Below are 26,814 nucleotides of genomic sequence, written 5' to 3' on the forward strand. Positions count from 1 at the left end.
CTCCACAGAGAGANCTTCTTTTTCTCTCTCTTCATCTTCTGGGCCCCCTATGATTTTGATGCTGTTCCTTTTAATGAGTCACTGATTTCTTTAATTCTTAAATCATTCTCTTTTGCCTTAGTTTCCCCCCCTTTTTTTTTTGCTTCATTTTTCTCCATAAGTTTGTCCTCTATATCATTGATTTGCTGCTCTGCCTTGTCCATCCTTGCCTCCATGGCATCCATTCAAGATTACAGCTCAGTTATAGCATTTTTTATTTCATCCTGACTAGCTTTTACTTTTATCTCCACAGAGAGAGATTCTAATCTATTTTCAACCCCAGCTAGTATTGTTATTATCGTGATTCTAAATTCTGGTTCAGACATCTTGCTTGTATCTGTGTTGATTAAACCCCTGGCTGTCATTTCTTCCTGCTCTTTCTTTTGGGGTGAATTCCTTTGTTTCATCATTTTGAAGGAAGAAAAGGAATTAATAAGGTAAAAAATAAATAAAATTGAAAACACACACACACACAAAAATCAAATAAATGATGCTAGATCCTAGGTGTGTTTTGGTCTGTTTGTTGAAAGGAGCTTGATAGATTAGAGAAAAAAGGACAGATAAGAAAAGGAAAAAAAGAAAAAAAAAGGAAAACGTTTGAAAATTTGACAAAATGAGTACAATGAAATAAAGTAAAATGACGGAAGTAAAATTAATTTGAAAAGTTTACAAAGAAGTAAACAATATAGTAGAAAAAGTTAAACTATTTTAATAAGAATTAAAAGAAAAATATTTTTTCTCTTTCTGTATTAAAGAGAAAGAAAAGAAAAAGAAAAAAATTGAATAGATGAACCAGCGAACAGACTGAAATACCACTGAAATTATTCTGTTTTCCCCTAGAAGTCAAATGATGAAGCACTTTATGGTCCCTAAACCAAGCAGGCAGAGGCGCTTGTGGCATTCCTGAAGAGCGAGGTTGGCCCAGTTAGGCAGTGCTTAGTGTAATGGCTCTGTTCTCCACAAGATGGCGCTGCTTAGCTTAATAGGGTGGCTTGTTTTGGCGCTTGTAGGTGCGTGTGCGCATGCGCAAGAGGGGTGACCATGGCATCACCTAGTCTCTAGCATCGGAACTCTGTTTTTCCGGATCAACAGTCTCGCACCTGTCTTTTTGTGTCCATTCACTGCCTGCTTTTACACTGCCCGCAACCAAACCGTCAGGTTACCAGGCGGCACCTCCCTCCTGAGTTTTATCTCAGACGTGGCTGTGTTTCACGACCCCTCACTTCTGAGGGACTGTGGCTTTGACCCGCTCAGACCTTCGAGGGGAGCCTCACCGAACAATGGCCGGGTGCCGGCTGCACCCAGGAACGTGCATGGGACCTTGCTGCTGCCAATGCTCAGAGACTGTGGGGAGTGCCAGCACGTCCCAGGAAAAGTTCGCACGATCCCGTAGCAGCAGACTTTCAGGGATTATAGAACATCACAACGCACACCTGGCGTCTTAACGTCGTGTTCCAGCACCAGCAAATGTGATTGTTGTCCGGGGTCCGCTGGGACTTTTTGCCTGTGGGGAAGCCACATGCCTCTACCCAGTGTTCTCCCAGCAGGGGAACCGCCGCCTGTGGGCTGACTCCGAGGACTTTCCTCTCTTCTCCTGGAGATTCGCCCTTCCCAGCAGAGATCGCCAGGTAAGGAGCTGCGGGGTTTCAGACTCTGTGCTCCCCTTGTTTATAGAGTCTTAATGGAATTTAAGCCCTCTCCTTTCTCCCTTGTTTGTTTAGTCCTTGCGGCTATTTCCACTTTTCCACTTTCTCTCCAGCTGCCTGGGGCGGGGGTGCTGTACTCTCCCACCACCCTCCGTCCTCTGTCTGCAAGCAAAAACAGCTCTCTGCCCGCCCTGGCTTCTCTCTCCCCCAGTTCACCTCTCCACACCTATACATGCTGAGTTCTGTGGTTCAGGTTGTGCTGATTGTTGTGTTTATCCTCATATCGGTGTTCTAGGTGTGCAGGATGGTTTAGTGTTGATCTGGCTGTTCAGAGTGTGTTTTATAAGGTTTTAATAAAGAGCAGCTGAGGGTGGAGAACCATTGTCCCAGAGGCACACATGTCAGTCTCTGCCCAGGCTGACCAGGTTCTTAAAAGAAATATTCCCNGCCTGAGTATTTTGTGAATTTGACTATGATATGTTTTGTTGATGGTTAGTTCTTTAGTGAATCTAATATGAATCCTCTGTGCTTCCTGGATTTTGATGTCTGTGTCTTTCCCCAGGTTAGGAAAGTTTTCTGCTNTCTTTAAATGAGGTCACTCTACAGTCCAATATAGGGTATTCTTTGTTAAGTCTGTTTGCATGAGTTGATGTGTGGATATATTTAGACCATTATTATACTCTGATTATTAAGAAAAAAAAGAAAAGATCTCTGGGTTTCCAAGGTGGCTTGGTTGGTTAATCATCCAACTTCTGCTCAGGTCAAGATCTCACAGTTTGTGAACTTGAGCCCTGCGTCAGGCTCTATGCTGACAGCACAGAGCCTCCTTGGGATTCTCTTTCTCTCCTTTTCCCTCTGCTGCTCCCCTGCTGTCTGTCTGTCTGTCTCTCTCTCTCTCTCTCTCAAAAATAAATAAAATAAACACCTTGAAAAAAAGAAAAAAGAATCACTGTGGGGTTCTAAAGCTTCCCAGATGACAGCCATGGGCTCCCTAGTGGGAGCTCCTGAATGCAGCAGTCAGTTCCCTTCAGGACAATAGCGCCCTGGAGGCCTCAGGGGTCCCAAGAGAGGCGCTGGACAAAAGTTTCTGTTGTCTAAAAATAAATTCTTCAAGGCAGAGTGGAAAGCCATCTTACTCTGTAAAATCCATCAGAAGCCCAAGTCCCGGTAGGAAGACCTCGCAAGGTGCTGTGGGAGATAAGAAGACAGTGATAATAACAGCAAACACTGCTACGGCACTGAACTCTGCTCAGGCACTGTTCCCAGTGCTCTGCACGTGAACTTATTTAATCCTCCCTGCAACCCCATGAAGAAGGTCCTATTGCCCCAATGTACAGATGAGAAAACTAAGTCATAGAAAGGTTAACTAACTTGCCAGAAATCATACCGCTCCTAAGTGGCAGAGTAGAGACTTGAACCCAGACAGTGAGGCTCATCCCTGGGCTCAAAGAGCTTACAGTCCAGGAGTGCTGATGAGACATGCGTCCAGATAAGACCCCACCAAGGTAAAGCATGGTAAATGCAGCGTGCTAAGTGCCGTAAGGTGGCTTGACATATATTTGGGGTACATGAACTTCGGCAGAGGAATCCAGGAAGCACTCAGGGAGGTGGTGCAACTGCAGCAGAGCCTTGAAGGTAAGCGCTCCTGGGAGGTCTGGACACAGTGTCAGTGTTTTGCCTCTGAAATGGAATAACGGCAGCCTCACATCATTGGTGAGAAAATTCAGCAACTCATGGTGTTTTTTCCATTTCAAGTTTTTCTGTCACACATTTTCCTAAAGCTTTGATGCCTGCTAACATGCATGTGCTCATAAGTGAGAAGAAATAAAAAAGAATGTAACCGATGAATATTCACGAAAGCCACCATCAACCCGCAGTTCTCCAGCTTGTTTTGTTTGTTGTCAGCAGTAACCATTTCACATTATACAGATAAGACAGTTACTATGCTAGTAAAACGATTCCTTTTATGGATTAAATAGCTGACAATGTTGCAACGCTCTCCCAAGTATTCTGACTCCAGGTGCCCCTCTCTGACTCAGGTGAGCACCTGATGGAGGGCCACGTGCTGCTGACTAACCTCTCCCCCCACCACAAAGATAGATGCAAGATGAGATGAGGGAATCTCAGATCCCACTGATTACAAGTGACTCAGTCACCGTGGTGTCACTGTGGTGACAGTGGCTGAGGGAAGAGGCTGTGTTGGGTTCAGATGCCCTGAGGACCATAGAAGAACATGTGTAGCTGTGCCATGACATATTCCTCAGGGTCTACAGATGGAGGCCTTGCAGCGAGCCTTAAAGGCAGACCCGTAGGTGCCTGGAGACAACCTGGAATCTTCATGTGTCTGACAGTAGGCAGCTGGATTTGCCTATATAAGCTGCCATGTTATTCTCACATGTGGAATAAGTTGGACTGGTGCATTAAAAGTTCACTTTTGTCCCACATTCAAAACTCCCATTGTCTAGACTTTTGAGCCCAGAAAGAGAGCCAAGTTCACTAAATGATGCCCAGAACCATGGCCACTTGTATCTGTTTAATTGGGATAAGGCTGCTGAGCATTACCCCGTGCTCCTGGGGACTGCCTCTGCCAGGGGGGTGGGGGGGGTGGAGGTGGNCAGAAAAGAAGGGAGGGTGTGACCTGCCTGAGCGTGGCACCCACCCTTCCACTCTCAGCCTGGAGCCCTCTGCCGCCCAAAACTCCACCTCGATGATAAGCCACGGGGCAGCGGGGGCTTTCCGCTTAACAAATGCTGCATCTGGACTGTGTGGTCTCTACAGAAGGCAATTTATTGAATCAGAAAAGTATATATTACACAACTTCTAACACATGGGAACCATCTAATTTCCCTGAAATAGTTAAAACACAGAAAACAACTCAGGCCCTTGTACGGTGTTTCTTGCCATTCTTAAGAAATCAGAAAAGTACATAAACCTGGACACATTTGCCCTCCAGTGGGGAAACAGTGAACTAACCACAGACTTAACAGTTTTAGCCTTGAAACTACACGTAAGTGCACTAACTGGGAAGTAAGTATGTCAGGGAATAAATAGGCATACGCACAGTGGGCTTAGCCTCGGCGTGGCCCTCAGGGAACAGCTTTCGACTTTAAACACAAAGAGAGCCAGACCAATCCGTAAGATACATGATTACTGAGCATCACGACCGACAGGAAGCAGCATGATGCAAAATTGGAAGAAGTGGGTTTGAATCCTGCTCTGCTACTGAACAGTTGTGTGGCTCTGGGAAAAGCTTGTATCCCTACTGGCTTCAGTGTTCTATAAAATGAGGGTGATGGTGCCTCTCCCACAGGGCAACTGTGAGGGTCAAATAAGATCAGTGATCTCACTTAGTGACTTTAATTATCTATCTTTGTGCTCAGCTCTGGGCTTCATACTCTAGACAGACCAGGTAGGTGACCTTAAGGAGCTTACATTCAAGCTAAATCAATGGAGAGACCAAAGAAGTCCGTGACTGCTAACACTCATAACTGCCTTAAAAAGGGATTTGGAAAAGGTATCCCTCTGGATGGATAAATTGACAAAGATGCCCTTTTGGGAAGAACTATTAGACAGATGTCACTAGCATGGTAGCCCCTAGCCACCTGTGGCCATTTAAATTTAAGTTAAATAGAATTTAAGGTCCAGTTCTTCAGACACACTAGCCATAGTCCAAGTGCCACATGTGGCTAGAACTACCAAATTGGAAATTGCAGATTAGATAGACAATAGATGAGAGAGAGAAGGCAGAAACTGTTTTCAACTCATTGCCCCTGTTTTATTTTTTGTTTTGGGGCTTGTGGGGATGGGTTATTTTGTTTTGATTTTGGTCGCCTACTATTTTTTTGCTTTCTCTGGTTTTATTTTACTTATTTATTTAGTTGTATTTATTTGGGAGTTTTATTTTACTTATTTATTTAGTTGTATTTATTTGGGGGGAGGAGTAGCAGAGCGGGGGAGGGACAGAGAGAGAGAGAAACAGAGAGGATCCCAAGCAGGCTCCTCGCTGTCAGCACAGAGGCCGATATGGGCCTCCATCCCATGAACCTACAAGATCATGACTTGAGCCGAAATCAAGGGTCAGACACTTAACTGACTGAGCCACCCAGACACCCTTGCCTTCTCTGGTTATAACTGAGCATTTTATATGGTTTCATTTTCTCTCCTTTCTTAGGAGAAAATATTAATTATACTTCTTTTGCCATTTTTAAGTGATTGCCCTAGAGTTTGCAATATATATTTACAACAAATTTAGCTTTCTCTTTTTTTGGTTTTTATTTTTTGTATATGTACATTATTTTTACATTTATTTATTTTGAGAGAAAGAGAGTATGTGCATGTGTACAAGCAGGAGAGGGGCAGAGATGGGGGGTGGGGAGAGACAGAGAATCCCAAGCAGGCTCCTCGTTGTTAGCACAGAACCTGACACTGACCTCAATCTCACAAAGCATGAGATCATGACCTGAGTCAAAATCAAGAGTTGGACACAACTGACTGAGTCACCAGGCACCCCCCAGAGTTTTTATTTGATTTTAATTAATTTTTTTCTTTTATTTATTTTGAGAAAGAGAGAGCATGAGAGGAAGAGGAGCATAGAGAGGGAGAGAAAGAATCCCAAGCAGGCTCCACACTGTCAGCACGGAACCTGATGGGGGCTTGAACTCATGAACCGTGAGATCACGATCTGAGGTGAAGTCAAGAGTCAGACACTCAACCAACTGAGCCACTCAGGTGTCCCTAAACTTTTTTATTTTAATTATAGTAAGTTAACATATCGTTATATTAGTTTCAGGTGTACAATACAGTGATTCAGCAATTCCATACATCACCCTGTGTGCACTCCTTAATCCCCGTCATCTATTTAGCCTCTCCCCCAACCCCCTCCCCTCTGGTAACCACCAGTTCTCTATAGTTAAGAGTTGATTTCTTGATTTCTCTGTTTCGCCTTTGCTTGTTTGTTTTGTTTCTTAAATTCCACATGAGTGAAGTCATATGGTATTTGTCTTTGTCTAACTTATTTTGCTTAGCATTATACTCTCTAGCTTCATCTATGTTGTTGCAAAGGGCAAGATATCATTCTTTTTATGGCTGAATAATATTCCAGTGTGTACGTATGCCATTTCTTCATCCGTTCATCAATCACTGGACACCTGGGCTGCTGCTGTATTTTGGCTATTGTAAATAATGCTGCTATAAACACAGGGTGCATGTATCCCTGTGAGTTAGTGTTTTTGTGTTCTTTGGGATAGCTAATCTAACTTCAAGTACACTATACCACTTCATGGGTAGTGCAAGTACTTATAAGAGAGTTTTCCCAACTACTCCCTCTTGTCTCATATGACATTGTTGTAATTCATACCACTTACCCATAAACTATAGTCACCCAATATGTTGTTGTTCTTATTATTATGAAAAATTGTTACCAGTTAGATCAATTAAAGATAAGAAATAAGAAATAAGTCAGGTTAAGAAAAATAAAATACTGTATTTAAAAAAATTTTTAATGTTTTATTTATTTCTGAGAGAGATAGAAACAGCATGAGCAGGAGAGGCTCAGAGAGAGAGGGAGATACAGAATCTGAAGCAGGCTCCAGGCTCTGAGCTGGCTGTCAGCACAGAGCCCAATGTGGGGCTCGAACCCACAGACTGTGAGATCATGACCTGAGCTGAAGTTGGAAGCTTAACCGACCAAGCCACCCAGGCGCCCCAAAATACTGTATTTTACCTTCATTCATTCCATCTTTAACGCTCTTGCTCTCTTTATGTAATCAGAGTTTCTAAGATATCACTTTTCTTCTCTGAAGAATTTTTAACGTTTTGAAAAGACAGGTCTACTGGGTGACAAGTTCCCTCAATTTTTGTTTGTCTGAAAAAGTCTTTATCTTCTCTACTTTTGAAGAATAATTTTGTTGCATACAGAATTCTTGGCTGGTGGGGTTTTTTTCTTTCAACAGTAAATATTTCATTCCATTCTTTTCTGCTTGCATGTTTTCTAAAGGGATGTCTGATGTATCCTTGTTTTAAAGGCAAGGTGGGATTTGTTTTTTTTTTTTTCTCTGACTTTGTGAGATTATCTCTTTGTATTTTATTTCTACAGTTTGAATATTATTTGGTTAGGTGTGGTTTTTTGGTATTTATAGTACTTAGTATTCTCTGAGCTTCCTGGACTATTGGTTTGTTGTCTTTCATTAATTTTAGAAAATTCTTAAAACAAAGAAAAAGGGAAATGAAAAGTTACAGATATGGTAGATATTAATCCTAATTTATCAACAATCACTTGAAATGTGAATGATCTAAACATAGCAATTAAAAAACACAAACTATCAGAATGGGTTTATCAAAACAAGACCTTACTATTTGCCATGTATAAGAAATCTACTTTAAACACAAAGACACAGATAGATTAACAATAATTTTTTTTTAAAAAGCTGGAAGAGCTACACTTATTTCAGACAAAACAAACGTTACATCAAGAAAAATTATTAGGGATAAAGGAAACATCACACAATGATAAAGGGGTAAATTCTCCCAAGAAGACGTAACATTTTTAAAGTGTGTATGTACCTAACAACAGCATCAAAATACATGAAGCAAGAACCAATAGAAGTACAAGGAGCAGGGAGCCTGGGTAGCTCAGTCAGTTAAGTGTCTGACTTTGGTTCAGGTCATGACTTTGTGGTTTGTGAGTTTGAGCCCCACATCGGGCTCTGTGGTGACAGCTCAAAGCCTAGGGCCTGCTTAGGGTTCTGTGTTTCCCTCTCTCTCTGCCCCTCCCCCACTCACATTCTGACTCTCTCTCTAAAAAGTAATAAACATTAAAAAGAAAAAAAGAAGTACAAGGAGAAATAGACAAATCCACGATTACAGATGGAGACTTCAACACCACTCCAACAGTAATTGACAGTTCCAGCAGCCAGAAAATCAGATTATAGTTGAATTGAACAGAATCATCAATCAACTGGATCTGACATGTATAGATTACTTTATCCAGCAACAGCAGAATATATTCTTCTCAAGCTGACACAGAATATTCACCAACATAGACCACATTCTGGGTCATAAAAACAACTTTAATAAATGTAAAAGAATGAAATTCACACAAAACACACTCTCAGAGTACAATGGATTTAAATAGAAATCAATAATAGAAAGATAGTTGAACAATCTCCAAATATTTGGAGATTAACAAAACACTTCTAAATAACACATGGGTCAAAGAGGAAATCTCAAGCAAAATATGAAAGTGTGTTGAGCTAAATGAAAATACAACTTATCACAGTTTGCAGGACACAACAAAGCAGTATTTTGAGTGAAATCTATAATACTAAATGCATACATTAGAAAAAAAGAAAAATCTAAAGCCAACAATCTAAGCTTCTGATAAAACTAGAAAAAGAGCCAAAAAAATTCAAAGTAAGCAAAAAAATAAAAATAAGACATAATGAAAATTTGATCAGAAATCAGTATCATTGCTGGTGAGGATGTGGAGAAATGGGCACCCTCCTACACTGTTGGTGGGAATGTAAACTGGTACAGCCACTCTGGAAAAGTGTGGAGGTTCCTCAAAAAATTAACAATAGAACCCCTATCACCCAGCAATAGCACTGCTAGGAATTTACCCAAGGGATGCAGGCATGCTGATGCATAGGGGCACATGGACCCTAGTGTTCATAGCAGCACTTTCAACAATAGCCAAATCATGGAAAGAGCCAAAATGTCCATCAACTGGTGAATAGAGCAAGACGATGTGGTTTATGTATACAATGGAATACTACATGGAAATGAGAAAGAATGAAATCTGGGCATTTGTAGCAATGTGGATGGAACTCAAGAGTGTTATGCTAAGTGAAATAAGTCAGGCAGAGAAGGAGATATCATATGTTTTCACTCATATGTGGAACGGGAGAAACTTAACAGAGGACCATGGGAGGGGAAGGGGAAAAAAATAGTTGGGGAGAGGGAGGGAGGCAAACCATGAGAGACTCTTGAATACTGAGAACAAACTGAGGGCTGATGGAGGTGGAAGAGAGGGGAAGGGGGGGGGATGGGCATGGAGGAGGGCACTTGTTGGGATGAGCACTGGGTGTTATATGTAAGTGATGAATCACTGAATTCTGCTCCTGAAATCATTACTACACTATATGTTAACTAACTTGGATTTAAATAAAATTGTAAAACAAAAAACAACATTCAATCTATTATTAGTAATTGTCGTTTTCAGAAACAAAGACCATGAAACCATTCCTATCTTTACTGAGTAAATCAACAAATATGAACTGAATGCCTACTGGGTGGCTAGCATATATGCTGACTGCATAATTGTGAACAAGATGCTCACAGTATCTCTGGAGGAGGTACACAGAAAACATTGAGCTGATAAGTAGTGTAATGATGGGAAGTGCAAAGTATTGTGGATGCATTTGGAGGGGACACAAAACAGTTTTAGGGGTTTAGGGATCAAAATCGTGAATAGGTATTAGCTTGGAAAAGAAGGAGCTCTGCACTTTCTAAAGAATGTGCTCTGTTTTTATTAGTTTGTTTTTATGTCTTGTTCTGATCAGGTGTTGGTTTTTCTGGTGATTATGAATGCTTTCAGATCATTTGATCATATTTTCTTTTTTTTTAAACGTTTATTTATTTATTTTTGGGAGACAGAGAGAGCGAGCATGAGTGGGGAGGAGCAGAGAGAGAGGGAGACAGATTCTGAAGTAGGCTCCAGNGAAAGAAGGAGCTCTGCACTTTCTAAAGAATGTGCTGTTTTTATTAGTTTGTTTTTATGTCTTGTTCTGATCAGGTGTTGGTTTTTCTGGTGATTATGAATGCTTTCAGATCATTTGATCATATTTTCTTTTTTTTTAAACGTTTATTTATTTATTTTTGGGAGACAGAGAGAGCGAGCATGAGTGGGGAGGAGCAGAGAGAGAGGGAGACAGATTCTGAAGTAGGCTCCAGGCTCTGAGCTGTCAGCACAGAGCCCAATGCGGGGCTCGAACTCACAGACTGCGAGATCATGACCTGATCCAAAGTTGGACGCTTAACTGACTGAGCCACCCAGGCGCCCCTTGATCATATTTTCTGAATGCAGCTTCTGTCTATTTTCTGCATTAAGCATTTCTTTCTCTGGGTCAAAATTAAATGGAGAGAATCAGTTTTTTAAAAATGTTCACTTTATCACAATCGTTATCCAAAAGTGCAAAATCCCAAAGTGCAGTAAAAATACTAACAGAAATCTGTGTTCTAAAACTAACAGTTACACATGAATGTAGGTAGGACTAAATAGGTATACGATTAGAGATTAAAACAATTTTTTTCTTTTTATTTTTAATGTTTATTTTTGAGAGAGAGAGAGAACACAAGTGGGGTAGGGACAGAGAGGGAGACACCAAATCCAAAACAGTCACCAGGCTGCAAGCTGTCAGCAGAGCCTGATGCAGGGCTTGAACTCACTGACCGTGAGATCATAAACTGAGCCCAAGTTGGCTACCTAACTGACTGAGCCATCCAAGTGCCCCAAAACAATTTTCTTTAATAAACAGCAGAGAACCAAATCTATTACAGAGACTATAGAAGTTGAAGCTATTTCACAGTTAAAAACTTATCAGACCTCACTAACAATTCTTACAGAACAGGAGTCACTAGGCACTGAAATCTGTTACTTTTTTTTTTTTTAATGTTTATTTACTTTTAAGAGAGAGAGGGAGAGAGCAGGGTAGAAGAAGAGAGAGGGGGAGACATAGAATCTGAAGCAGGCTCCAGGCTCTGAGCTGTCAGCATAGAGCTCAGCATGGGGCCCAAACTCATGAGCTGTGAAATCCTGACCTTAAGTCAGAGGCTTAACTGACTGAGCCACTCAGGTGCCCCACAAAATCTATTATAATTCTTTATTTAAAAATTTTTAATATTTTATTTATTTCTGACAGAGAGAGAGAGAGAGTGAGAGAGAGAGAGAACAGGGGAGGGTCAGAGAGAGAGAGGAAGACAGAGAATCTGAAACAGGCTCCAGGCTCTGAGCTGGCTGTCAGCACAGAGCTGATGCAAGGCTCGAACCCACAAACCACAAGATCATGGCCTGAGCCAAAGTCGGAAGCTTAACCAACTGAGCCACCCAGGCACCCCAAAATCTATTATAATTCTTATACTAAGCTTCACAGTTACTTAAATCTACACTGTCCAAATGTTTTTATTCTATGACATATTAAAAAACATAGAGACACACTAACAATCAGTTCTTCATTAACAATTCTCACCTCAAGACCTGTAAGGAGCCTTTCCAGTCCTTCTGGAATGCTCTTTGCCCAAATATCTGACCTGCAAAGCCATTCAAATGTCATCTCATCAGAAATGCCTTCTTAGACCATCCTACTTAAAAACAATAAGCCATTCCCAATCACTCTATTTGGTGTAGAGTTCTACATACATAATAGCTCAAGGGAATTGTACAATTTATCTTCAATAACTGCTCTCTGCTTCTCTTTTGTCTGCTTCAGTTTTTGAGGGGGAGAGTTGTATATTAAAACCTCTAACTGTAACTGTTGATATTTCTATTTCTCTCTCCAGTTCTCTGCTCTTGCTTGATATAATTTAAGGGTATGTTAAGTGCATATAAGTCAATAATAGATATATACTTAGGGTTTTTTTTCAGATAAAATTGACAAATTAATCTTAGGTGTACAACATTTTAAATATATATANTAAAGTTTAATTTTTAGTATTAAAAATTCATATTATTTTAAGCAATGTACAGTTGAACAATGCAGAGGTTAGTGGCATCGACCCCCTGCGCAGCTGACAATCCTGAGAATACATATATAACTTCTGATTATCCAAAAATTACTAAGCCTACTGCTGACCAAAGCCTTACCAATGACATAAACAGTTAACACATATTGGGTATGTTATATGTATTATACATTGTATTCCTACAATAAAGTAAGCTAGAGAAAAATATTAAAAAAGATCATAAATAAAATACTTTTATAGTACTATACTGTATTTATTTTTTAAAAAATCAATGTATAAGCAGATCTGTGCAGTTCAAACCCATGTTATTCAAGGATCAACTGTATAATAATGTCTCTGTCATAGTTTGCATTAAATTCTACCTTATTTGGAATACTATTCCACCTCATTCTGGTTCATATTAGCCTATTTCCATCCTTTTATATCAATTTTTGTTTTTGTTTCTTTTGTAAACAGTACAGCCAGAATCTTCTAATTGGTTATTTAATCCATTCATATTTATTTGTAATCAGTGCTACATCCAAATTTTTGCCACTTTCTTTTTTTTTTTTTTTAAATGTTTTATTTATTTCTAGGAGAGAGAGAGACAGCATGAGCAGGGGAAGGTCAGAGAGAGAGGGAGTGACAGACTCTGAAACAGGCTCCAGGCTCTGAGCTGGCAGTCAGCACAGAGCCCAACGCGGGGCTCGAACCCACAAACCACAAGATCATGACCTGGGCGAAAGTCGGACGCTTAACCAACTAAGCCACCAGGGCGCCCCTGCCACTTTATTTTCTATTTAATCTTTCTCTATTCCTCCTTCTGCCTCCCACTAGACAAACTGATTAAGTTACTTCTCATTTTTGTTTTACATTTTATTTGTATTCTTATGGTGGTTTTTATGACCAAATCCATGTTTGTTTATTCAATTTCTTACTCTTTGCAATCTCTATAATTTCCTTTTAACAAGAGGCATTGTAGGGGTGCCTGAGTGGCTCAGTCAGTAAACCGTCTCTTTGGCTCAGGCCATGATATCATGGTTCTTCGGTTCAAGCCCTGTGTCAGGCTCCGGGCTGATGGCTCAGAGCCTGGAGCCTGCTTCAGATTCTGTGTCTCCCTCTCTCTGCCCCTACCCCACTCATACTCTGTCACTCTTTCTCAAAAATAACACTGAAAAAAAAGAGGCATTTTAGCTCTCTTGTATATCTTAGTCAATACCTCCAACTCCAATCATGATAATAATGCCTAGAATTTTAACAGCTATAAAGTTTCCCTAAAGATAACAGTACAGTTTACAAAAGTATTTGATTACTTTTCTTCCATATCACTTGTAGCATCTTCCAGATTTTATATCTTTTAATATTGCTCCAAAAGTATTTTCTGTGATGACATTTGTAAAGGCAAATCTCCTGGGGTCTGTACGATTAAGGATATTTTTAAATGCTTGATTTTTCTTCACAGTAATTATCACAACCTAGTATCATATCCTATGTTTCCCCCTCCTCTCACTAGAATATAAAACTCATGAAAGTTCACTACTGTATATGTCATACCTAGCACAAATTCCACATTCATTATAATTAATAGGAATCTCTATGCAAGTGGCTTCTTGCTGAAAGTTACATAACAAATTACAGGTTTGCCAGGATTTAGTGACAAAGATTACCTAGTTCTAAAATTATTAAAACACTAAAAAAGAAGTCAAGTTGCTATAGCACCAGAGTTTATTGGTAGGTGTTTATTCTTTAATAACCAACTTTCTTTTTAAAAACTTATAAAAATTAAGATGATCAAGTTTTTATTCTCTCAAAAAGAAAAACATTTTGCAAAAATATTGTGTGAAATAACACAAATACAAATAAGCAACTGTGTACAAAATAATTTATTACAGCATTATATAGGTTGGCATTATTTTACAGTGAGTTTTTTTTCTCTTAACAATTATGAATCTAAACAGCTTAGAGTGAAGGAAAATCATTTTAATTAGAATGGCTTCTCTAAATAAAATCTCCCTTTTTGAATTTATATTTGCCTCAAAGGGAAGTATTAATATTAGACATATTTACACAGTTCTGAAAGAAATCTACTGAATGATTCCATTATTGTTTTCCGTAGAGAAAGAACAAAAACCCACTCCCAAAAAATACTGCTGAACAATAATGTTTTAATAGTTTAACAAGAGTTTAAATTCTCATTTTGCTGATACAAAAACATTTAATAGTCAATGTCTGGCTGTAAGAGTAAGAATGTTTCCTTATAATTTGCATTCTTTCCTATTATGTTTCCTTGAAGCACACCATTCAGATATCAATTACTTGTTAACAAGCAAGCAATTTAGTCAAGAAAGTGTAATTCTTACCTGGGGGTCTTTAAAAGACTGACCTAGGGATATGCAGCAAATTTACCAGTGAATTTCCATGATTAAGAGAGAAACCAATCCCCACATTCTGAATCATCTACAAAAAAACTGGAGTACCCTTACTCAACAGAAAGTATCATTTTCATGGATATTAAGAAAGAAATGGTAAATCATAAAAAAAATTAAGGTGAAAGAAAGGGCAAACTAAAATAAAGTTTAAAATAAATCCCAATGTCTGCCAAAAAAAGTTCCATATTGTTTTTAACATACAGTTAACACTTTACAACTGATGTGCTTTAGTTAAAGGGCAAGCAAATAAACAATAATACAACAAACCAGTAAGAGATCAAAACATAGTTTCTGAAACCAGGATCGAAAGAAAGTAATACAGTGGGGCTGTATACAACTTAGTTTAGTAAGAAATTATATTTATGATACAGAAGTGACAGCACCCATCATAATGCTGATAATTTGAAAGTTTAAGAAAACTGTACAAGTATAAACAGGTAATTTTTAACATGTTTATGTAAATTGGCAGAGTCAGATAAAGAATAAAATAAGCTTACAGAATACTCCATTTAAAAATTCTATCCAATTATTTCATTTCATATCTATATTAAAATACACCCTGAAAAAGAAACCCTGATCTGATTTCAGCTTTGAGTCTTACAGGAGTCAAGCTTCTATGGGATTTCAAATCTCATTTGCAACATCATAGTTGGCTGTGTGGTTGAGTGCCACGGTGTGACTATCTACTTCATTCACGACGGGCAGGAAAGCGGAAGTAAAAGGAAGCAGGTTATGACAGGCCGTCCTATATTCTTCATATTGGGAATTACAGTTCCCAAAGCTGCCGTCAAGCAGTGCTTCAGAAACCTTCAGTAAAGTCTATTAGAAAGGGGGGGAAATTATTTATAAGAGAAAAGGTTGGTTAATCATCACTTTAACCAAAAGACACAATGTGTTAATCAAGCAAAAGAAAACTGGCGTGGCCTCAGTGTAAATGAACTACTTCTACCCACAGTAAGAAATCACTTTAAAACAGGCACATTTTAGAAATCAAATCAACAGAGCCTTAAAAAGGCGGTGTGATTCTAATACTTGAAAAAGTGAATCTCTGAAACTAATCACTAAACTGAAAATGTCCTTTATTAACAACAACAGTTCCCATGTACGCAGTGTTTACGGTGTGCCAAGCCCTTCATACTTATTATTTCAATCAACCCTTACACCAAGTGCATGAGGTCACTAATACAGACACACCTCATTTTATTGTGCCCATTCTACCTGGCTTTGCGGGTATTGTGTTTCCTACAAATTGAAGGTTTATAGTAACCCTACACTGAGCAAGTCTATCAGTACCATTTTTTTCAACAGCATGTGCTCACTTTGTGTCTCTGTGTCATATTTTGGTAACTCTTGCCAAATATTTCAAACTTACTCATTATTATTATATTTGTTATGATGATCTGTGATTAGTGATTACAACTCACTGAAAACTCAGATGATGGTTAGTACTTTCTAGTAACATACTTTTTTTTAATTAAGTAGGCTCCACACCCAACATGGGGCTTGAATTCATTACCCTGACATCAAGAGTCATACCCTCTACTATTACGGTGCCAGAAGCACCATAATAAACTATTTTTTAAATTAAGGTATGTACATTGTTTTTTAGACATAACACTTTTGCACATTTAACAGACTACAGTACAGTATGAACCTAACTTACATGACTGGGAAACCAAAAACTGATTTGTCTCACATTAGTGTGATATTCACTTTATTTGCAGTGGTCTGGAGCAGAACCCACAGTATCTCCCAGGTATGCCTGTATTTTCACCCTCATCTTATGAGGAAAAGGAAGCTAAGAAATGGAAACTTGCCTAATGTGACCCAGATCATAACTGGTAGAGCTGAGATTAAAATCCAGACACAAATCTGAAGGCCCACTTGAGAGTTAGGTTATAAAGACACACATTTTGCCAGATTACTCAGCATCCATAAATTTGTAGAACTTATTCTGAAAAATCTTACCTTTACGTTTTTATCTTTTATAGTTTCATCCAATCTAGTGGCAATAGCAATTGCTTTCTCTTGCCTTGACTTGTCCAGAAAATACATCATTTTAGCACCTGAAATACCAAGATACTACAAAATGAGTAAACTCCTATATCTTACAATTAATTTGACTGACATTAGCCAGTGGTTTAAAATCTGGTTCCAATGACTTAAAATCAGCAGTGGGTTGGAGCTGACTCCTACCAGAACTTGGGAGCCAGGTACAGTGTCTCTTCCCAACTCCCAATTCAGTGACATCCTACTGACAGCCTGGGCCCACAATGGAAATGCTTGTAAATGGCAAAACACTACAGATCAAGGCTTCTGTCACAAATAGATGGTTGTTAAACATGTACCAGGAGACCAGATTTAACCAATCCTTCCCCCAAGAAATGCTATAACTGGAAATATACATATGGGCTGCCCTGTAGCATCAATCAACATTTCAGCATTTTAAGATGATACTCTAAAATAAAACATCTGGGGCGCCTGGGTGGCTCAGTCGGTTAAGTGTCCGACTTCGGTTCAGGTCATGATCTCATAATTCGTGGGTTCAAGCCCCACATCAGGCACTGTGCTGACAGCTAGCTCAGGGCCTGGAGCCTGCTTCAGATTCTGTATCTCCCTCTCTCTCTGACCCTCCCCTGCTCACGCTGTCTCTCTCTCAGAAATAAATTAAAAACATTAAAAAAAGTTAAAACATCTAAGGAACAAAGAGAAATTGGTGGAGGGACAAAAGGAAAATGCCTACATGTTCACAAAGAAGTATTTTCTAAAGCTTTTTTAAAATCCTTATTCTTATGTAAATTTTCCTGCATCCACTGGAATGACTGTTCGGTTTTTATCCTTCCTTGCTTACTGACATGATGTATCACACAGATTGATTTGCAAATACTGAACCATCCTTGCAACCCAAGAAAAAATCTCACTTGATCATGGTGAATGATTTTTTAATGAATTGTTGGACATGGTTTGCTAATATTTTGTTGAGGACTGTTACAAGTATGTTCATCAGGGATACTGGCCTCTAGTTCTTTTCTTTTTCTTTTATTGTCTTTTTCTGGTTTCAGTACAGGGTAATGCTGGCCTCATCAAATGAATTTGGAAGTTTTTCTTCCTCTTCTATGCTTGGGAATGGTTTGAGAAGAATAGGTATTAACTCCTCTTTAAATGTTTGGTAGATTCATCCATGAAGCCACCTGGTCCTGGACTTTTGTTTGTTGGGAGTTTTTTGATTACTGATTCAGTATCATTGCTAAGTAATTGGTCTGTTCAAATTTTCTAGTTTTTCTGGAATCAGTATTGGGTGGTTGTATAGGTTTCTAGGAATTTGTCCATCTCTTCTAGGTTGTCCAATTTGTTGGCATATAACTTTTGGTAATATTCTCTTACAATCCTTTGTATTTCTGTGGTCTCGGTTGTTATTTCTGCTCTTTTGATTTTGAGTCCTCTTTTTTTTTTTTTTTTTTTCAAATGAGTCTGGCTAAGGTTTATCAATTTTGTTGATCTTTCCAAAGAACCAGCTCCTGGTGTCATTGATCTGTTCTCTTGGCTTTTAGTTTCTATTCCATTTATTTCTGCTCTAATCTTTATTATTTCCTTCTACTAGCTGTGGGCTTTGTTTGCTCTTCTTCTGTCTCCTCTAGGTATAAGATTAGGTTGTTTATTTGAGATTTTTCTTCTTGATGTTGTCCTGTATTGCTATAAACTTCCCTCTTAAGACAGTTTTTGCTGCATCCCAAAAATTCTGGACTGTTGTGTTTTCACTTTCATTTTTTTCCATGTATTTTTTTTAATTTCCTCTGATTTCTTGATTGACCCATTCATTGTTTAGTATCATGTTATTTAACCTCCATGTATTTGATTTTCCAGAAAATGCTTGCATATTCACAAAGAAAATATTTTAAAGCTATTTTTAATAAAATTCAGTTTACATTTCTCCTGTAAATTTGTTTTTCAACTCTGTAGAGCTTTTTCTTTCACACCTGGTGTGTGTGGGCTCAAAGCTCCATTTCCCCATTAGTTCCAGGTAGGGTAATGGGATAATGACCAGTTTGGGAAGAGATGCAAGCTCAGAGCAAGCTGGGTCGTTCACTCAGCATTCACGGAGCTACTACGCCTGGCTGTGTGCTGGGCAGTGCAGGTGACACACTAGTGACAGCTCCAAGACAGCTCTAAGCCTTGCCCTCAGGGGCTCCCAGGACAGCACATCAGACCGTCAGTGCCAACCAGTGTGTCAGGACTGGGTTGGGGAGGTAGAGGCAGAGGGGTCAGGGCCAGGGAGTGGGGAAAGGGGACACTTCTCTTCTGGTCAGAAACACTACACTGTCTAAATAAGAGCCTTTGCCGGGCATTGGGTACACAAGTGACCAAGATAGATATGTTCCTTCCCTTTCAGAATGGAGGCAACAAGTATTCATTCAGTTAATAACCTCTTTCTCCATAACTGTCTCTCCTGTATCTCCTGGTTCATATTCTATGCTCATTCTTCTATTGGGCTTTAATCAACTTATATTTTTATTGTTAATTTATAAGAGCTCTACATATATTATTAGCTTTTTATTAGAAACATATCTGTAAATATTTTTCCAATTGGCCTTTTGACTTTTTCTTTTTTTTATTTATTAAGTAATCTCTAACCCCAACATGGGGCTTGAACTCACAACCCAAAATCAAGAATTACATACTCTACCTACTGAGCTAGCCAGCTGTCTTTTGACTTTCTTTATGCTGTTTTAATTTTTTGTGGCAAAATTTTAACTTTTCCTTAGAATTTCACATAATATTTGGGAAGGCATTTCCCTAATAACAATAAAGAAATGGCTTTTGTCCATTATCCTGTGTTCTTGAGGAGAAATTCTTATCTCCCTTAGTACCAAGAAGTTGTCATTTTTCATAGGAATTTACTTTTTGCCATAGACCTCAGAATCAAGAAGTTTCCCTTTAGAACAAGAAAGATTAAATTAAAATATTTAAATATATGCTTAACATAGGAGCTTAGTTAATTATATATATATATATATTTCACTTTGTCTCCAATTCCTTTTCCACAATCTTTTGTCCAGTTTACCATCTTATCCATCCATGCCATTTTGTCATTTTATGAAATTATATAAGCATCCTAAAATCCTTCTGTAACAGGCAGGCTATAAGTAAATCCTCAAGATAAAAAATATGTAAAGTAATAAAAACACAAGAAAAAATAAATCACTCATACCCACAACACGTGAAGGCAACCATTAAAGCTTTCATTTGTATTTCTTTTCAGCCTTTATCCCATCCATTTTTTTTTTACATAGTTGAAATTATATTGTATGTTACTTCTGTGTATTATAAAATTATTTATCCCTGTTATTACAAATCATTCAAATTAACATCCCTTTACAGGACTGCCAACTTTTCTATTCCACTACAAACCTACTACTATCTCCCCTACTATCAGACATACGTTAAAGTTGTTTTTCCTTCTTTTCCCCAGACTTACACGTAGCGTTTCAGTTAAAATCTTTGCGCCTAAAGCTCTATCTTTGCTTTGGATTAATTCTTCAACATCATTTACAAAAGAATGATGACAGCGAAAATCACAGGTAATGTGAAGCTCTTCATAAGGATGACAGGCTGCTTTCCTAAATGGCTGAGCCAGTTTATACTCATAACAGCAAGATACAAGAGTGCTTACCCACCATGTTTTTACTGTACTTCCTTCTCCTTTTTCCAAACAAACAGACCTTCCTTAATTGGAAAGATCAAAAATGGTATTACATTCATTTCTTCTTCTAGGATAACTTGTGAGATTGAACATTTTCCAAACTTTTACTTTCTCCACATTCTAACCTTTTCCAGAATTGTTTTACACCTGGGAGTCAAATACCAACCTGAAAGTAGATGCTGAAGAGAGGTAGCATTGTGTTTGAGAAAATCCTCATTAAAACTTTCCAAATCCTTGTTGACAAATATTTTCTGCATTTCTTGAGATAGAACTTTACTCACAATGTCTGGAAGATTACTATGATTAGACACTATAAAAACAAAACATTTGGAATTTTAAAAAATTTTAAACTATCCTTTGAAACAAAATCAATGGAAATACATTTATATTTGTTATTAAACTAGATACATTTTACATAGTAAAAATATTGCTCCTTTGGAATATAAATTCATTCTAGCCTAAAAATGCACTAATTTGTAACATATCTTTGCTAGCATGTTTAATTTATAAACATACTAAAAATATTATCCTTTCTTTGCTTTACATTATTGCAAATCTCTTTAGTATCCAGCTTACTGAGAGACTGCTTAACTGTCATATTTGCTTTCATAAATATTACCTTTTTTTATACTTACCAGATTTAGAAAATTTAATTAAACATTCATGTAACCATGGGTTATTACTGTTGATGGCAAAAGCTCGTTTGACAGACTGCAGCATTAACAGAAACTTCCCTGTGTCAGAAAAACATAGAAAGGTAACAGCATCAAATATTTATGTATGTTAGTCACTTTATTTTAACCTCACTTAAATTCCAGTAACAAAACATTCATAAGTAAAACTCAAAGCGGACTTTGGTTGTCAAAGACAACTTTTATTTTCTAAAGCTTGAAACTGTGTAGAATTGCTTCAGGTTAACAGGTTAACAATTTGTATGATTGTTCAAACTCTTCTTGAAAGGGATTTGAACATAATTTTCTAGCTGGTTACCCCGTAAAGTTTTGAGTAGCAAAGGAAAAAAGGACTGGGAGCCTTTTGTGGAAGGCTGAAATGGAACTTTAAGAAATAAAAATCAGTCTAACTGATAAAGATTATGCTGAATATGGTCACCAACATAAGTAAGGATTAACAACTGAATTCAAACTATTACCTTTTCTAAAATATATTTCAAATGCTAATAGATGAGTGTCAATGTTATCAGCAACAAGGTTCTTAAGAGGTATAAGGAACTTGATAGCTTCTTCTAATGGATTTTCTATCTATTTTGAAACAGAAAGGAAAATTATTACATTTAAAAACAGCTACAAAAGTTAATTTCCCCAAAATCTCATATTTATATATCTCCAAAGTAATTTACAGTTCTTTTTATATGACCAAATAAGCAAGAAAACATTTAAAACTATCATCTGTAAACAAATTCAAAATAATAATTTCAAAATGGATATGGGTCTATTATTTTTTCTGATTATAAAGTCAATATAATCTCATAAAAATCCAAAAACAATACAGGAAGTTATTCCCTGGGCTTAAGGAGGTACGACACCAAATACTGATAGCCCCTTATTCTTCAAACATCTATAGGCAAATATAACTGTATCATGTGATTGGAAAAAATGTCAAATCTGAAATACTTATACTAGATTCTACAGTGAATAAACTTGAAAACTAAGTATTTCCCTAAACCTGGTCCCTAAATAACTACCAACACTTTGAGAAAATCCCATTGCTTTCTCTCTGTAGCTAAAACATCAAGATATATAAAATGCTTCCAGGCGTAATAGATAGTTGTACTGCTGTTGTAACAGATTACCAAAAATTCAGTGTTCATAAAACAACACCTATTTACCATCTTGCAGTTCTGTAGGTTAGAAGTCCAACACGGGTCTAGCTGGGCTTAAAAATCAAGGTGCCAGCAGGACCACATCCCTTTTGGAGGTTTGAAGGGAGAGTATGTGTCAAGGCCCTTTCAGTTCCTCCTGGCTGCCCACAATCTCCATTTGTGGCTCCCTCATTCCCTCTTCAAAACCAGTAACAAGCTGAGCCCTCCTCACAGGACTCCAACCCCCTCCTGTCTGCCTCTACTCTAAAGACCCACTGTGATTACATTGGCTCACCAGATAATCCCGGCTAATCTTATTTGAAGGCCAGCTAATTACAATCATAAATTCCATCTGCCACCTTTATTCCCCTTTGCCACGTAATGGAACATATTCCCAAATTCCAGGGATTAGAATGTGGAGAGATTTAAAGGGCCATTATGCTGCCTACCACAACTACAATTCCATGTATAATCTGCATTAACCAAAATTTGCATATTATCACTCAAAACTAATTGACTAGAGGGGCGCCTGGGTGGCTTAGTTGGTTGAGCGTCCGACTTTCGCTTAGGTCATGATCTCGCGATTCGTGGGTTCGGGCCCTGTGTCGGGCTCTGTGCTGACTGCCAGCTCAGAGCCTGGAGCCAATTTCAGAGTCTATATCTCCCTCTCTCTTTGACCCTTCCCTGCTCACACTGTCTCTCTCTCTCTCTCTCTCCTAGAAATAAATAAAAAATATTTTAAAAAAACAAAAACAAAAAAAACAAAAAACAAAATTGACTAGTATCATAATGACCTTGAGATATTACAAATGGCTTCTGATCCATAGATGTAATTAAAACATATTTGTGACCAGAATAGAACCAAGTAACATAAATTCTACCAAATAAAGACAGTAAATTTATCTCACCCTTTCTAATTTTTCAGGTATAAGTTCTTCTTTGAGACCACTGGCTTCTTCTTCTTCTTCATCTCTTTTTTTCTTTTGATTTTTTTGTTGACGTTCCCTTTCCGCATGCTTTCTCTCTTCTTCCAGTTTAGCCTTTTTCTGAGCTCTTCTCTGCTTGCTAAGCATTTTCTTCAACTCTTTGGCTGACAAGTTTTCTACAAATATCAAATGAATACAAATTTTAAGTCAATGTTTCCATTTTCCTCATATTCTTCTGCAATACACAGTACCAGTACAGCTTTTAAAGGGAAAAGGGGGAAGAGGCAATGATATGCAGGTTTTTAGGAAGTCCCACCACCTAGCACACACCTGACACACAAAAGGCAACTGGCAAACACTGCATTGACTAAAATGAACCAATTCTAAAAAAATAATAAAAATAAATAATAATAAAATAAAATTAACCAGTTGTGACCCAGTTCTGCCTACAACATGATACACGACTTTAGGTAAATCACTTCATCTCGGGGCACCTGGGTGGCTTAGTCGGTTAAGAGTCCGACTTTCGCTTGGGTCATGATCTCGCGGTTCGTGGGTTCGAGCCCCGTGTCGGGCTCTGTGCTGACTGCCAGCTCAGAGCCTGGAGCCTATTTCAGAGTCTGTATCTCCCTCTCTCTCTGACCCTCCCCTGCTCACGCTGTCTCTCTCTCTCTCTCCTAGAAATAAATAAAAATATAAAAAAAAAAAAAACTTCATCTCACTGATTCTCAAGTCCCAATCTGTGCACAGTGTGGAGGATGACACCAGCTACCTTCTTGGAATATATTGAGGACAAGTGAGACAATGCATATACACAGAATTGTGATCTGATCAGAAATTTACCTCCATGCTACTATCTCTCAAATATCTGTAGACACTAACATCCTAGTGAATAAAAAGCTGTATAGATAACCTCATTGGCAGTATTATTTTCAATCAACTAGGCACCACAAGTTGTAAGAACATGTATTTTTCCCAAAGGAGCTCAAAACTGTTTTCACTTACAATTTTTAAAAAAGAAAGAAAAAGAACCCAGCCCACAGACATTTCTATTTTTCCCTAATTGGCCTTACTGAAGATAAAAATAAAAATGATTGCAGGGCACCTCACTGGCTCAGTCGATGGAGTGTGCAACTCTTGATCTCAAGCTTGTGAGTTCCAGCCCCATGTTGGAATTAGAGAGTACTTTAAAAAAAATAAAATCTTAAAAAAATTAAAAAACATTAAAGAAACAAAAAAAATAAAAATAAAAATGACTACAAGTCATCCATTAGGGCTATTTAGACTTACCAGCTACAGAACACGATCCTGCTGACTTTTTCTAAGCTCCCCCCATTCCCTGTCTGTTTTGGGGGCACATAGGCTACTGATGCTGTCTTCACATCCATTTGACAAAATGCTTTTCTATGTGTTGTTTATGCTAAGGACATTGTGAAATTTAGTGTTCTTTTCCATCCTTTTACACCAAGTTCCTTTTCAGTTACCTGAATTTATTTCTTGTTGTTTGCTCTCACTGGTTAAGGGGTTATCATACAATTTCAAGTATATTTCAATCGCTGATCTAGCAGCCTTGAAATAGAAGGCATGTCTTCTGAGTATATCTTCTAATCTCAAAAGATCAACATAGGCACGAAGGGTCATCTTTCTCATGCAGTATGTATGGAAGTCAAATTGATCATCCGTTATCTCAAAAAAATGCTTCAAAAAAAAAATACACAAAATTATCCCTTATATGTATGTCAATAATGTCTCTTTTTTAAAAGAAAATCATAAAAAGCCCCAAATACAATGTTAACAGTCACAATTTCACTTAGTTGCCCTCTCCACTGTTAATTCAATTTAAGTTTCTGTTACTTGGCCATTCCCTATAAATCATGTTTTGTGATGATACTCAATTTCTGTGTAATACGTCAGATGGTCAGATTTTTTTAAACCTCAAAATGAGTACATATTGATATTTTTGTTTTAATGAAATATTTCTCCTCCATATCGCCCAAAAAGAGCATGGCAGAATTAAACACAGCTCTGAATGAAGGTCAAATACATACAGGTTCACATTAAATGTTTACAAATCAGACCATTCTACTCAATGGTTAAGTTCTTAGAGGACAAGCCTGTCATCCCTAGCCCTGCTGCCTGGCACAGAGCCAAACATTCCATAAGCACAGTTTTTGCCAACTCAAGAGAGAAAATGCTTATCAGGCATGTGACCTTTTAATTTCCTACAGCTTCAATTATTTAAATTAGGTAGGAATAAAGAAATCTACATGGCCAATTTCATAAGGTTAAGTGATCAAATAAGAAGATATTTTAAAATTTCATTCAAAACAGAGCATTTTGTTTTTTCTCTTTCAACAAACTCCCATTAATCTACCAACATTCCACTTTAGCAACAGTTCCTAAACTGGAGTCTATGTATAGACTATGCATAAATACACATAAGAACATTGTCCTAGGGAGAGAGTTCAAGGCTTTCATTCAGTTCTCAAAGGATCCACAAAATTAAAGAACTTATTCCTTACATGGCAAGGAGATGATTAACACCCCCCACTTCACACTACACTTTTGTTTTCTTTCCTGTAAGTATCTCTACCTCCGTCTTCTTTCTTTTCCCCTATTTTAGCTTCTCCAAAAATATATAGAAAAATGTATGATTCAATACACGAATACAACTTAAGCTCCTCTACTGCTTCATCTCCCCTTTGTCCTGGGGGCCTAAGTACTAATTCACTGTGCAGAAGACACATTAGTAACTGTCCACATCATTTCATAATTTTAGTTGTGTGGATAATTAGAAATATTCTATATGCAAAATGACATTAAGTACTTGAGACTTTAAGGGAAGAATTCTAAGATAAGAAGTATAAAAGTAAACAGTGTGGAGGGGAAAAAATAAACATCAACATTAGTTTATAACTTCAAGAATCATGCTTTAATGTGTTATATTTGAAAATGGCATTCCTCCCATCAATAAGACAAATCAATTCATAAGTATCAACATAAACTTGTTTTTTTAATCAAAGGATTACAGGTTTCATAAAGCTGTCCATGGTTAACATAAATCAGGTTATGTCTAGCACCATATTTTAAGTTCAATACAACTGAAGAAAAATGGCAGTGCCCGAAATCAAGGAATACATAATGAGATAACATCTAAGAGATTACAGGACCTTTAAGTTAAGAAACATTTATGTGTAAAAAGGCAGACACAAGTTTCAAGAGATATTCTAGCAGCTTTAGTAGACATATATTCTAAGTCAGGTCTTAGAGGGAGCAGTAGAGAACCACAAACATTTAGGCCGCCTCTTTATCAGTAACAGCCCTCAGGCTGCCTCTCTCCAGTTAGTCTTCCATGTATAGGGTAACCAACCTATCCCGGCTTGCCTGGGGCTTTCTCAGTTTTTCCAAGGAAAGCCCTGTGTCCTAGGAACCCGCTCTGTCCCAGGCAAACCTGGAGGTTGATCACTCTATAGTAAGCTCACAGTTGTGGACAGGATATGGCCAGAGTTAATTAGGAAAAGTAGGATACTAACAAAAT

General features: G+C 38.0%; 1 protein-coding gene and 1 long non-coding RNA gene across 4 annotated transcripts in view; one reads left to right on the forward strand and one right to left on the reverse strand.

Annotated features, from left to right (window-relative positions):
* The first annotated feature begins 1,487 nt into the window (after positions 1–1,487).
* Positions 1,488–26,814, forward strand: part of LOC144232834 (uncharacterized) — a 74,442-nt gene continuing 49,115 nt past the window's right edge. Inside the window, exon 1 of the long non-coding RNA XR_013335542.1 lies at positions 1,488–1,667. This is a non-coding gene — a long non-coding RNA (uncharacterized LOC144232834). The remainder of the gene's footprint in view (positions 1,668–26,814) is intronic.
* Positions 14,270–26,814, reverse strand: part of NAA16 (N-alpha-acetyltransferase 16, NatA auxiliary subunit) — a 62,634-nt gene continuing 50,089 nt past the window's right edge. For all 3 annotated transcript variants that reach the window (XM_077765672.1, XM_077765670.1, XM_077765669.1), the window contains 7 exons: positions 24,761–24,974; positions 23,259–23,452; positions 21,682–21,790; positions 21,167–21,265; positions 20,698–20,841; positions 16,799–16,896; positions 14,270–15,649 (listed from right to left, as the gene is read on the reverse strand). In XM_077765672.1, coding sequence (XP_077621798.1) covers positions 15,455–15,649; positions 16,799–16,896; positions 20,698–20,841; positions 21,167–21,265; positions 21,682–21,790; positions 23,259–23,452; positions 24,761–24,974 — 1,053 coding nt within the window. In that variant the 3' untranslated portion in view covers positions 14,270–15,454. The remainder of the gene's footprint in view (positions 15,650–16,798; positions 16,897–20,697; positions 20,842–21,166; positions 21,266–21,681; positions 21,791–23,258; positions 23,453–24,760; positions 24,975–26,814) is intronic.

Source organism: Crocuta crocuta, unplaced genomic scaffold, assembly GCF_008692635.1.
Source record: "Crocuta crocuta isolate KB4526 unplaced genomic scaffold, BGI_CrCroc_1.0 scaffold75, whole genome shotgun sequence".
In the NCBI taxonomy this organism is placed as follows: domain Eukaryota; kingdom Metazoa; phylum Chordata; class Mammalia; order Carnivora; family Hyaenidae; genus Crocuta; species Crocuta crocuta.